The sequence below is a fragment of the Aulonocara stuartgranti genome, assembly GCF_965226115.1.
Source record: "Aulonocara stuartgranti genome assembly, chromosome: 23".
NCBI lineage: Eukaryota > Metazoa > Chordata > Actinopteri > Cichliformes > Cichlidae > Aulonocara > Aulonocara stuartgranti.
Genome location: NC_138958.1, coordinates 22,063,405 through 22,077,890, shown reverse-complemented (window position 1 = coordinate 22,077,890; position 14,486 = coordinate 22,063,405). Strand labels below are relative to the sequence as shown.

General features: G+C 41.3%; 1 protein-coding gene across 2 annotated transcripts in view; it reads left to right on the top strand.

The window, feature by feature from the left end:
- LOC309701437 (uncharacterized protein) overlaps positions 1 to 14,486 on the top strand; it is a 266,740-nt gene that overhangs the window by 91,793 nt on the left and 160,461 nt on the right. For both annotated transcript variants that reach the window (XM_082525624.1, XM_082525625.1), the window contains exons 14-15: positions 3,636 to 4,049; positions 10,906 to 11,310. In XM_082525624.1, coding sequence (XP_082381750.1) covers positions 3,636 to 4,049; positions 10,906 to 11,310 — 819 coding nt within the window. The remainder of the gene's footprint in view (positions 1 to 3,635; positions 4,050 to 10,905; positions 11,311 to 14,486) is intronic.

The following is a 14,486-nucleotide window of genomic DNA, read 5'->3' as shown; positions in this document are numbered from 1 at the left end:
GGGTCTCATTCCCATTGGCATAATCCTGATCTGTGAAGGGCCCCCGACACTTCTGACACCTTCAAGTTCAAAAGCTTCGCCCCCTTCTGACAGTCCCAATCTGACAAATGTAGCCCCTAGGGGCTTGCCCACCACTTCCTCTCCAGTTTTGCCCACGCCCGCTCCATTTAGAAAGAAACGACACACGGTTACCTCCTGCACCCCAAGTACGACTAGAATGATTACTCTCTGTGTCCCCAACAATAAAAGTTGGGTAGTCGAAATAGATTTCGCTAGCTTCCCAGTCACTCCCGTCACCAAAGACCAAGGGGGGGATCTTTTTAACCTTGCAGTACATCTCTCCTCCTCAGTGTGGTATATAACCCTGGGAGGTTGGCATCAGTGGAAGTGGTCCAGTTTAGTGTCAGAAACGGACCTCGATTGGTCCAAGCACTCTAAGGGTCAGGCTTTGCACTGGAGAAACCAAAATATGCTCAGAATAGCAAAAAAACCGGATCTTTCAGGCTTAATTTTTACCCTAAAGGATCTGGCCTTGACCTCCTGTCAACAATTTATACTTGCCCCTTGGACTGATCGCACCGCCCTGTATTGGCAAATGGAAATATGCCCTAGCGTTGGTGCAGTTCCAAGCTCTGTAGTTAAAGATGATAATCCCACCTTTAATGGCCCTCCGGTGACATATACAAACGGGGGGAGAAACGGCAGAATACGCATTCTAGACACAAATAAAATGTCTAAAGATGACCTCTTCCAAATTCTAACCGGTATTTCTGGAGCAACAAACAACTGGTTACTACTAGCTGAACAAGCTGCTGACACGACGGCTTCCGACTGCATAGTTTGTATGGGAGCACGCCCCACTTTAAGAGTTGTACCGGCGCCAGTCAATAGTGCATGCCTCCTGCATCTTATGAACAATACAAAACGAGGTCATTGCTCATATCTGGAAAACCACTTTCCTAAAACTCAACGCTCGGTCTCTAATAAACCACCTTTCTTTTCTTCAGATGTAGCTGTGAACAATTTCACTTGTATTAACCTGACTGGCAATGCAGTAAAACTAGGTAGCTTGAACTCTTCTTGGTGCACTGAGATGACGGTTATGAAACCAAACTTCCGACCTACGGCTAGGGCTGATTTGTGGTGGTGGTGTGGCAATAACAAGTTATATGATGGTTTCCCTCGGGATGCGTCAGGTCTTTGCGCTCTCATAACTCTTATTTTACCTGTTTCAGTCACTCCAGTAGATCTCTCTATAGAAGTACACGAAGTTGGCCTCCCATCCTCCTCTGAACGCCGCTCTAAACGTTCTCTAATCCCAGGTTCAGCTCATAATCCAACCTATATTGATGCTGTAGGTATACCCCGTGGGGTCCCCGATGAATATAAACTGCGAGACCAGGTTAAAGCAGGATGGGCCTCGATACTTTGGATGGTTGAAATAAATGCGAATGTAGACAGAATTAACTACATTCACTTTAATGTGCAACTGTTGGCTAATTACACTCGAGATGGTTTTGAAGCTGTGCATGCACAGTTATCTGCCACTTCCTTAATGGCTTTCCAAAACAGGGTCGCAACGGATTTTCTCCTCGCAGAAAAAGGCGGAGTCTGCAGCCTTTTTGGTCAGGAGTGCTGTACCTATATCCCCAATAACACAGCTCCTGATGGTTCCCTCACTAAAGCTATTACTGGTCTCACAGCTCTTACTGTTAAAATGAAGGAACACTCGGGCGTTGATACTGCCATGTGGGACTCTTGGCTTAACATGTTTGGCAAATATAAGGCCCTTGTAGCTTCCATCCTAGTTTCCATCTCAGTTTTTGTTGCTGTCCTAGTCACCTGCGGTTGCTGTTGTATTCCATGCATTCGATCCCTCTTCCAGAGACTGATTGTTACAGCTTTCACTCCTGAGGATAAGGATCTCGCCCGGCAGATGCCTTTATTGGCTAGTCAACTTCCCACCTCCTCGCCAACGGATGATGAAAACTCTGATCGTGAGGGTGACGAACATTATCGTCTTTCTCTTGTTTAAATGCTTCTAGAATGGTTGTTTCTCTGTGGTGTTTTGTATTAGACTTGTTATTAATTGTTTCCCTCACCCACTTCCTCTTGAAGGATATATCTGGTCGAACTGTGTCTGGTCGGGTTGTGAGGGTTAAGCGATGTTCTCAGGGTCTCCGGACTTAAGCCTGAGCGAATGTGCACTCCCACCACTGGATATAAATTGTTTTTTTTTTTTTTTTTACCACACCCCTTCCTCACGTTTTACCATATTCACTTTTGAATGTCCTTAGCAGTTACCGTTCTGAGTTTATTTTACGGTTGATTTATTATTTCACATGTTCACGTTTATATCTCTCATTATTATAGTATACTCTGTACTCTCCACATTTTTATCATTACTTATGTTTTTTGGTTGCTGAGTTACAGGAACTGTTAATTTTGTGTCACTACCCTGGTTGCACTAACTCGTTGTATCCGTGTGTGCAGGACAGCTGTTACTGCTTTCATCGGGAACCGAGACTGCTTGCAGCCGACCCCTGGGCAGGGTGGTGCCTGGACTCTTTTCTCCTCATCTGCAATGACAGATAAAGACAAATGATAAGACCCGAGGAGTTTTTCGAGCCAGGCTTCGACACGTCTCTGTGTTCCTTTGAATGTTACTTATTTTTGTGTGTTGACCCATTTAAGATGGGTCAAAAGGGGGATTTGAAGAAAATATAATCTGATCACACATTATTCAGCTTTAAATATTGTTCAGCTTTAAAGTTACTGTGCAACTGTGTAATAAAAATGTGTGCTCACGACTTTGGCCTTGAGAGCGATAAGAAGCGATCGCCTCATCCTGCAGGCGAAAGATATCTGCAAGCGAAGAACACCCAAGGCCGCTTTCCTTTTATGGAGTTGTTTTTCTGCTAATGCAGCACTTTCCTCACAACCCCCTCCTGTAAGTTTTAGAGAATATATACCCATCCTCACAGAAAATATTAGGAATCTCTTGATGTGAGCTGTTTTTGAGAGGTTGTCTCTGCCTCAATAAAAGTTCACTGATTCCCCCATCTGCTGCAGGTGTCCGGTTGTCTTCATTCTCCGCCAGCCTGGTTAAGTCAATTCCTCCTTAACATCTAAAAGAACCTATTTAATGAAGGAAGACGGGTTCACTTTGTGTTTAATATTATTCTATTGCTGTTGTTTTTTTTATATCCTTCAGACACCTGCAGTTGTTTGGGTGTTGTGCCAAGAAAACAAAAATGCCAGCACTATTTAACCCTGATTATGGCAAACAGTTTTGCCTCTTAATGTCTTTTTTGGAGGGGGAATGTTTTAGTTTTACATGATGTCAGGTACAGTTGGGAAAATGTGAATCATCAAAAAAAATTTTTATTGTCAGGTCAATCAACAAAATTCCACTAAATGCATCTCTCATTCTCACTCACAGCCGGTAATGTAACAGGTCCAAGTTGTCATGTTTATCTTCAACAGTTTGTGCATCTTTGCACATCCAAATCTCTGGGATGAACCAGGACATCCCTGCATGAAATAATGTTGAAATGTAACAGTTTTATATAAATGATAATGGACATTTCTGTAATGCAACTGACTTCTGACAAAATGTTCAATTTTCCTTCCAGTTTCTCTCCTTCATTTTTACTCTCAAGTCAAACGGATTTGACATGGGAAGAAGCAGAGAGAGAACAGCAACCAGAAGAGAAGATACTGGAGCTGTTAATATCAGTGTGCAGACATGGAACGTTCCCTTTTAATGAGAGATGCTCCTATGCAGACTGTGATTTCCTGTTGGATCTGTTCTCCCATGTGAAGGATTGTGAAACTAAAACAGGCCTGAGTGTCCTTCCATCATTACAGTCAGTATTTTCAGCTCCTGCAGTCTGGTTCATAAACCTCTCAGAGAGAAAGACCTCCATCCTCCTGGAAGTGCTGAAACTCCAACCAGAGAAGAAACAGGTGGAGCTGACAGGCTGCTCACATGAAGAGAGTGAAGTGAGGAGTTTCCTTCAGTGTCTGCCTTATATCTCACAGCTCAGGTAAATATGTTTTCCTTTAAAAACATATCTGCATGTGTAACACAGTATACTTCACTACTACAGAATGTAGAGTAAGTTAGGATCTTTGGGCTTATGTTCTCTATGTACCAACTAAGGAGCAACTGACACACAGCTAAAAGAAAACTTAAAACAATTATTGAAACAACCCCATAAACAGCAGTTTAACATTTCACAATATTGAAATTTCACAACATTTCAGTCTTCTCACTTTAGGTGTCTGTGTAGTGTTATTGTTAGTACCGGATAATGTATTGTATGGAGATCTCATAAGATTATCAGTCCAGAATTAATGCAGCTATCACTTCTAAGTAGGCTGGAAATTTTGCTGCATCAAAGCTGGAGATCCTGCATCCTGACTCATCAGAGGTGGATTAATGTGTTGCACTTGAACAATTTTAGACTGCAGAAAAGAAAACCCTGCTCAGGCAGTGAAACCATTTTGCATCAGTGTTGCATGATAACTTCATCAGCACAAGTGACTATATCTCTTCATATATAACAACTTAATGCAATAAATAAAAAACTGAATTAAAGGACCTTAAAACATTTTCCATCTACAGCTATCAACACAGTCTTGTCTTTTTTGAACAGCAGCCACATTAATCCAGTTCTTACTGAATTGTGAGAATTCACCTCACTGTTACATGAGGGAATTACAAAACACTGTTATATTTATCACCTGTTTACAGTCAAGAAAACACACCTCTTAGTTTTAAATAAACAAGATAATAGAGCACTTAAAGGAACACACAGAATTTATGTTATACTTAGCTAATGGCTAGCTTGCTATGCTAACTCAGTAACTCATCAGACATCCAAAGGAATAATTAAACAGAGGTACACCAGCATCAAAACAAAAGGTTCATTTCCCAACAAGCACAAGAGTAAAACCCAACTTTGTGTCTTCAATCATAACTTTTTAATCAGAACTAAAGAGAAAAAAAACTCTGACCAACAACATACATAGACTAAATGTTGTTCTCCTTTGCTATCCGGTCTTTAAGTCTGACGTCATTAGCCATTTCTGGGTCCAAACTCCACTTCAGGTCCCAAAGTCAAACAAACACTGAGGCATCACTGAGAGTTTAAAACTAAATTATTTAATCTTTAACCCTCTGGGACCCCAATTTAAGATGACACAGCAACACAATGCAGCAACCCAGTCTCCATTTCAACTTGGATTGAAAGTGTAGACTTCAAACTATATACCAGTTTTTAAATTGTGTTGAAAGGCCACGTAAAACCAGAGTTATAATAAAAAATACTCACAATGTTTTTACTGAATAAAACAGTGGTATTTACAGCAGAAGGAAAACGCAGTTTTCTAAGGATAGCACTAGCAAGCACTCTCCGCTTGTGAGCAAAAGAAAAAAAAGAAAAGAAAAGTGTTAAAGTGTATCATGTCGACCAATCAAAAATTAAATGGCAACATGTGGCATTTGGTTATTTAGGAATAGGGGGGAAGTTTTAGGAGTTGACCGGCAAGGGCGAACGAGCGAAAGAAAGAGAGAGCGAGTTTTCACATGTGAGAGATTTGTGACATTTAGCGTGTTTGGAGTGTGTACTTGGTGCGTTGTCTTGTGTAGTTAGTGTGTAGTGTAGTCGTTGTTTTGTTTTGTGTGTCAGTTATACTGTTGAATGTCACAGTTGCTCCAAAAAAGCCACCAAAGGCAGACTGCAGTGTAAAGGCTGTCTCCAGGTGGAAAACGGGAGAAGTGACACACCTCATGTTGTACCTGCAAAGTTTAGGCCTGTGGTGTGCTCCTCTGTCTTATAGTGGAAAGACTATTTTTTAGAGTGGCACAAATAATTTGTTTGGGTTCTTATTTGATGCAGCACACCTGATTGTTCTGTAAATAGTTTTAAATGGTTATATAAAAAACGCCTCAGGCATTGGCTGCATTTTTAGGTAAATAGTACCATATAACTTTGTTGTTTACAAAACTTGTGCATAATTTTTTAGAAATGTACAATTTAAATTTGCATTTCAAGTTATGAAACATGTTTGTGGTTTTTACAGTATGAAATATAACTTTTTCTACTCAGATTTTAAGCTTTTTTTTTTTGTCTGAATTTAGATCAGTTATGCTATTATAGTGTGTCAAAATGAAAAAGACTCCAAATTCAGATATGTGAGGTTGAGCTGAACAGAATGATACCAAACAAGGCAAGATAAACAGTTTTTAAAGGTGAAATGCAGAGGTGAAATCAAAAGTAGTCAAAAACGGCCAATTATACCCTGGAACCCAGAGGGTTAATTAAATGATCAGTGTGGCTGCTTTACTAGGTGTAACAATGAAGTTTAACATCCAGGCATCCATGAAAACAGAATTTATGAAATTTAACGGAGTCAGAAATTATCAGGGAGCTAGCTCACTAGTTTCCAACCTAACATACCACATTCTGACTGAGGGATTTCTGAAAAATTAAAACGTACAGCTCTGCTATCACTTCTGGCATAAATGAAGACAGAAAACTAAACAGCAGTGACGTTTGTAGGGTTACTGAAGTTGGGCTAGCTGGTATATAATGATGTGCTACGTGGTGGCTAGATACACAGCTACGTTAGCATAATATAACGACATTGAAGCTGGAGGATGAATGCTAACTTTTTTCCACTTGATAAAAGTTAACGTGAAAGTACCCGATGGTTAAGTTTCTTATGACAGAGAAGTAACAGAGTACTGCTTAAATCCCATTTTTAAAGGGGAAAAACTCCTTTAAAATGTGCACTCTTCAGCTTGGAGTCTCAAAGATCAACTGGCTTTCCTGCTGCAACAGTGTCCTACCAAAAAAAACCCAACAACCCCCCTTCAGGTTTCCTCTCCCCTTTATAGACAAGGGCTCCAATCCTTCCCAATCAACTGCTCCCTGTACTCAACTCCAAATAGCTGGCAGCTAGATTAGAGTAGTCCACTCCCACATGCGTGTGGACCACACCTCACACAAGACACACGGGCTGTATCCCAATTCAGGGTCTGCAACCTTAAAGGCGACATTTTAAGGCCGATTACATCACAGCGACGTGACGAAGGCTGTCCCAATTCAAAGGCTGCTCCAAATGCGGCCCTCAAATGCGTCCTTCATTTCCTTGAATTTTAAGGATGTGGCGGTGTAGACTTCATGGCCCAACATATCCCAGACTTCATAGCGCAGCGGTGGGTGTGGGTAATTTTGCCCCCCAAAAAATGGCAGACGGCTGAAGCAGGGCGGCCAAAGAGTAAACTCTTAAAAGTAAGTACTGAATATGATGTCACTTATTTATGTGTGAATGTTTAATAATGAAGAACATTAAAACATTACTGTTGGCCACATGTCGGCAGTTATGTGACATTAGTGATGTTTGTACTCAGCGTCAGCTTTGTTTTAAAGCCTTTACTTTAAAATATACACCGTTCAATAGTCGGCCTTAATCTTACAGAGATTGTGATGATTTTGTGGATAATTAAAGTCAGTCATATATCCACAAACACAACAAGCTGTAAGTCAGTGATGCTGCTCGGTTTGCAGTCCTGAATATCACGGCACAAGCAGGATTCACTGCACTGTTAATGTTAGCTATGTTATATTGCTGCCTCTGTTCGGTGGTGTCGAGCCAAACGGACTTTAACGTGTGTTTGAACGAGCTGACGGTTCACTCGTTAAGCTGAACGAAAGATGCTTTAATCACAGGAGTCACACATGTGTCCACTGTACCATCTGGGAACTCTTCATGTTTAGCACTCGTAATAACACAAACACTAAATCCTCCTTCTCTTGTGCTGTTTCGTAGCAGTGTAAACACCTGAGACTGTCACCTGTCTGTCTGTCCTGCACTCTCTCTCTTTTTCTTTCTCTCTGATTGTGGAATAAAAGTATGAACATGTGTTTATAAGTTACACTTGTGTTTGAATCCTGCAGCTTATCACACATTTGATTTTCATGTGTGACAACTGCAAGTGTGCAGAGTGAGGACAGACTGAGGGACTCACTGCTGCACATCATCTGTGAGGCTTTGCAGCCCTGATGATCCACCAGGACAAACTCAGCAGTGTGTGAGGAAGAGGAGGAGGAAGAGCCAGCAGCAGCTGACAGATGGAGAGAATAGACAGACTGTTCCCTGTTTGTGAAGGACTGCTAGAAAAGTTTAAAATAACTAATTGTCTGTCCTGAATCAGTCTTATTAGGTAATGTTCAAATAATTTGATCATTGCAGTGTTTTCAGTGTGGGAGAAAGTACTCAGGGCATTCAGGTTACACACTATGAAAGGCAGCAACAAGTGTAATATTCAGAAACCTAAAGTATGTATCAGCAGCAGAATGGAACTAAAAATAAATGTTTGTTTCAGTTCTATGAAGCTTTGAGTATTTTGGATTAGTAGCACTGCTGTGTTTGTTGCATCATATTGCTGTAATTGTTTATATGCTTTATATATTCTGAGGTAAGTTGATCTATAGTGTTACATCATATTCTATAAGGATGATATGTGTTTGTATGTTTTAGCAGAAGTCAGCCTGTTTAAGGCTCTGATATCTATTCTGTATGACTTAAAGCAGTTATGACATGGTCTGATTTTCTCACCCAATAAAGGAATATTTAATATATCAGTCTACTCTTCATTCTATCAGAAACAGTTTTCACAGCTCGTACATTTTCTTTTTACACATATGTGTAAGCACTGAGCCAAATTTAGTAATGCCAACATAATAAAAGAACAATATTTGTCTCTTATATATAATACATCTATATATATATCTTTGAGTAAATCTTTGAGTGAAGATTTAAGGTGATAAGACATATAAATAACTGCAACTTGAATCTTTACTGAAGCTCAGTATTGGGCACAGAGTTCAAGTTCACTGCTGTAATAACTATTATGGTTAATATAATAAAATTACTGTTCCGTTTCAGAAATGAAGCCCAACAATCATGTTTGCACAGTCCCGTGGTCTCAGCCTCAGATACTTATCAATCACACAATCATATAAAAACAAACAAACAAATGAACAAAAGATTTTCTCCTTCATTTCTGTCAAACAATGTTGTATGAAACGTTTCCAGCGGTTGGTATCACGGTTGATAGGCAACATGGGCAGCGTGACGGAGGCTAGACCATCCCATTTCAGAAGCCTCGCGCTTCCGGCCTTAGCGGTCTTTGAGTACGCGGCCCTTGTGGACTGTTAAGGCTACGTAGTTTAAGGCTGCAGACCCTGAATTGGGATACAGCCACAGACCCCAAAGCATGTAAAAAAGAAAAAAAAAAAAAAGTAATGGCAACCCAAATGTTTAGTGGAGGATTCTCTCCATTCTTTTCCACCGTGCTACACTCTGCAACACTAACTCATAAAGCTCATTGTATGACGCCACTCTGCTGCAAACATTCTTTTCCCGTCCAGCAGAGCACATCATAAACAAAACTTCAATTCAATTCAATAAAGCTTTATTGATCCTGAAGGTTGACCCCGAACGAAATTGGGTAAACTTGATATAGTTTTTAAAAAAAATATTAACTTAATTTTTTATTTTTTTAATCTTCCAGCAGCACTTCTAAAAGTAAATTGATCAAAATCTAGATTAATTATTTACTCAGTAAATATTGGTAAGTGCAGTCCTGATCAAAAGTTTAAGACCACTTGAAAAATAGCAGAAAATTATTTTTTGCATGGTTGGATCTTAACAAGGCTCCAAGTAGACATGCAACAAGAATAAATGGGAGAGAGAAAAAATTTTTTGACCATGCAATTTATTGAAAACAACGCTTAAAGTGTACAGGCTGTTTTACAGCCTTTGATTTCTGTTTGTCAGGGATACAGGTTTTTTTTGGAGGTGTGGTCTTAAACTTTTGATGTGAATATTAACTTTTGATAAATAGTTAAATAGTTTAATAGTTCAATTATTTATATAGCACATTTAATTACAACAGGAGCGTTGACCAAAGTGCTGTACAAGAATACAACATACATAATAAAACAACTTAGAGTATTAAAAGCAAACACCAAATATGAATTAACAAACAACTCTCATGCTGTATTAAAAGCCAGTAAATAAAAATGCGTTTTAAGATAAGATTTAAAAAGATTGACAGTATGAGCCTGTCTGATGTGTAGGGGTAAATTATTCCACAGCTTAGGCGCTACGACTGCAAATGCTCGATCACCTCTATGAACCAGCCTCGACCTTGGTACAGCTAAAAGCAAAAGATCACTTGATCTAAGAGATCTAAGGGGGGTATAAGTCTGCAAGAGGTCAGACAAATGCCCGGGAGCCTGTCCATTCAGGGCTTTGTAAGTCAACAATAAAATTTTAAAATTAATTCTGAAGCAGACAGGGAATATATATATATATATATATATATATATATTATAAATAATAGGGAATATTTCACAGAGCATAACAGACAAGTGTAAACAGCACAAACATAATGTTCATATTTAAGTGACAAAAGCTGTCACATGATAATGCAGGAAAGTGTCTCTGGGACGTTTAAGAGTTTTTTTCTTTAGTTCATTTCTTTAGTTCATTCATCAAGTTCAACTTTCCTCTGGTTTGTAGTCATTTAATTTTAGTATACAGGTCAGCGTCCAGTCAGGTTCAGTTCCAAAGAGCTCCTTAAGTAAAGTTCTAAGTTTTCTGACTTACAAAGAAATAAAACAGTCTGTAATTTTTTATCATAGTTTCATTTTACTGAAGAGACAGAAACAATAGCAACCAAACATCCAGATTAAACACACAGACACGATAAAGTGATTTGTGTGTCAATTAGTGGAATTAGCATTTCATCCATTAATAGTGTGTGGTTGTTTTTATGCAGCTCAGATCAAATTATCACTAAATATTTCCTTCTTATTGTTCCAGTGTTGATACTAATACATCAGATGAAGACACAACAAGGTTCTTTGTGAATCTGTTCTGTGCAGCAGCAGAGAGAGAACAGCAGACAGGAGAGAAGATACTGGAGCTGTTATCATCAGTGTGCAGATACAAAAATAGTCCTCTTAAAGAGAATTGGTGTGACTTCCTCATGGACCTGTACTCTTATGAGACTAAAACAGGCAGGAATGTCCTTCACTTATTACAGTCAGTTTTCCAGTCAGCTCCTGCAGTCTGGTCCATAAACCTCTCAGAGAGAAAGACCTCCATCCTCCTGGAAGTGCTGAAACTCCAACCAGAGAAGAAACAAGTGGAGCTGACAGGCTGCTCACATGAAGAGAGTGAAGTACTGAGTTTCCTTCAGTGTCTGCCTTATATCTCACAACTCAGGTAAATGAATTTTACTTCATACAATTCACACTGCATCAGAACAGATAACATCTTAAACAAAGAAAGTTACAACATTTTTTTTTCATAATTTTCATTCATTCACTGCTGCGGTAAATCAACTCAAACAGTACAAAAAAATTTGAACTTTACATAATTAAGTCTGTATAAAATGAGATGCTCCCTGAAATCAACAGTGTAATTATTGTATGTTCTATGAATTATAATTTAATTGTAAAATTTTTGCGGGAGCAGCAGTCTAAGCAGAGAAGCCCAGACCTCCCTCTACCCAGGCACCTCCTCCAGCTTGTCCGGGGGAACACCAAGGCATTCACAGGCCAGCCGAGAGATATAATCTCGCCAGCGTTTCCTGGGTCTACCCCGGGGCCTCCTTACGGTGGGACATGCCTGGAATGCCTCACCCAGCATCCTTGTCAGATGCCCGAACCACCTCAACCGGCTCCTTGCAAGGAGGAGCAGCGGCTCTACTCTGAGCCCCTCCCAAATGGCTGTACTTCTCCCCTTATCTCTAAGGGAGAGGCCAGCCACCCTCCAGAGGAAGCTTGTTTTGGTAACTACCCACAGCCCAAGACCAGGGTAGGGACGTAGATCAACCAGTAAATTGAAAGCTTTGCTTTTACTCTCTGCTCTCTCTGCACATGGCAGACTGGTACAGCGTCTGCATCACTGCAGCTACAGCACCAATCCGTTTGTTGATCTCCTACTCCCATCACTCATGAACAAGACCTATCCTCGTGTTCCAGTGTTCCACGACCAGGACTAAAATCGAATTGAGCCTCCTGTATCTGAGGTTTGTCTAACAGATGGAATCTCCTTTCCAGCACCCTGGCATAGACTGTCCCGGGGAGGCTGGGGAGTGTGGTTCCCCTACAGTTGGAACACACCCTCTGGTCCCCCGTCTTAAAGATGGGAACCACCAACACGGCCTGCCAGTCCAGTGGTACTGCCCCTGATCTCCACGCACATTGCAGAGGCGTGTCAACAAGACAGCTTTACAACATCCAGAGCCCTCAGGAACTCAGGGCAAACCTCATCCACCCCAGGGACCCTGCCACCAAGGAGTTGTTTAACTGCCTCAGTGACCTCACCACCGGAGATAGATGAGTCATCCCCCTCATCCCCAGGCTCTGCTTCCTCCATGAGCCAGTGGGATTAAGGAGGTCCTCGAAGTATTCCTTCCACTGCCAGACAATGTTCTCAGTCGAAGTTAGTAGCACTCCACCCGCACTATAGGTAGAGCACTGCTTTTCCCTCCTGAGTTTCCTGACGGTTTGCCATAATCTCTTTGAAACAGTCCAAAAGTCTTTTTCCTCTCTGACGTCCTCCCACACAAGCGTTTTTGCTTCAGCCACTGCCCATGCATGCCGTTCCGCTTGGCCGGTTGGTGCCTATCAGCTGCCTCCGAAGTCCCACACGCTAACCAAGCCTGATAGGACTCCTTCTTCAGCCTGGTGGCTTCCTTCAGCACTGGTGTCCAGAATTTGGTTTAGGCAGTTACCACCACGACAGGTACCAACCACCTTGCGGCTGCAGCTCAGTGCAGCGGCTTTGGCAATGGAGGTGCTGAATATTTGTATGTTCTCAGTCTTACTCGGAATGGTGTTGAAGCTCTGCCGGAAGGGTGTATTGAAGATCTTGCGGAGCAGGGCCTCTGCCTGGCATTCCCAGTGCACCCTCACTCATATAAACTCATATGTTTATAATAATAATAATAATAATGGATTGGATTTATATAGCGCTTTTCAAGGCACCCAAAGCACTTTACAATGCCACTATTCATTCACTCTCGCATTCACACACTGGTGCACCAGGTCTGCCCAATATCCTCCCCTGCCACATGATCCAACTCGCCACCAGGTGGTGATCAGTTGACAGCTCAGCCCCTCTCTTCACCCGAGTGTCCAGATGTTATGGCCCTAGTAGGGCCTCCTCCGGAAATTACCCTTGTGTGGGTGTGTCCTGCCATCTCTCCTGCCTTAGGTGCCATCTTTTTTGTACAGCTGACTCCCATCAGCAATTATGAGTACTTAAAGCCAGAGAAAGGTAAGCTCTAGTTCCAGAGAGCCATGTTGGGTTGCAGCTAGTGAGCTGTGTGTTTGGTCTTGGTCTGTGGGGAGGAGTGTGTGTTTGGTCACTAATCCTAGTTACTCCTAGTCCCAGTTTTTTGACCAACAACTAAGTTTTGTTTTGTTTCTCCAAAAGGTGGCTTGTCCGTCTCTTTTAGTTTGGTTATTATTGGAATATAACACCTTTTGTTACTTCCCCTCATCCCATGGACCTTTTTAGGGGAACATAATACCAGAACACATGATTGCAGGTCTGGCGATATCACTACAAAATCGATCATCGATCAGCAACCTAGGGTTTCCTGGTGCCACAGTGCACTTAAGGACACCCTTATGTTCAAACATGGTGTTCGTTATGGACAAACTGATTTTGCACAGAAGTCCTACAACAAAAAACAGAGAGGCCGTTCCTCCCAATCATGCCCCTTCAGGTCTTGCTGTCATTGCCCACACTAAAGTTTCCCAGTAGGATAACTAGGGATGGGTATCGTTTAGGTTTTATCTGATACCGGTGCCAAATCGGTACTTTTGAAACGGTGCCGGTGCTCAAACGGTGCTCAAACCGGTGCTTAAAGAATGGAGAACACAAAATTGGTCCAAAAACCTCTCATATTCAGCTGGTTTTTTGTAAAAAGATAACAATGTTAGCCTTTTCTGCAGCTATGGGGCATATATGGTATCACTCTTGGCTGGAAGCAGTGCTTAAACAATGGAAAAAATACAAACTTTGTCCAAAAACCTCTCATGTTTAGCTGTTTCCCTCTTTTTCTTTGGTTATTTTAGCCTTTTTGGCCAGAGTGAAGGGAGTATCTGCCATCAAACAAGAAGACAGCCGCATGTAGCCATGATGATGTTTGCTAGTTCACCTTACATGCATTAATGTAATAACGTGGTTAGCCTACTCAACGTAAATTACGCACGAACAACATTAAGCTACTCACGCAGAGAAGAACGGCTGCTGCTGCCATCAAATACAGTGCATTTCTCGGCTTTTAAAAAAAAACCCGCTATGCGTCGCCAGGTGTTTCATCGGATTCGAGGTGTTACTTCCTTTGACAGTATCACAATATCACCTTAAAGCACTTGTTGCAG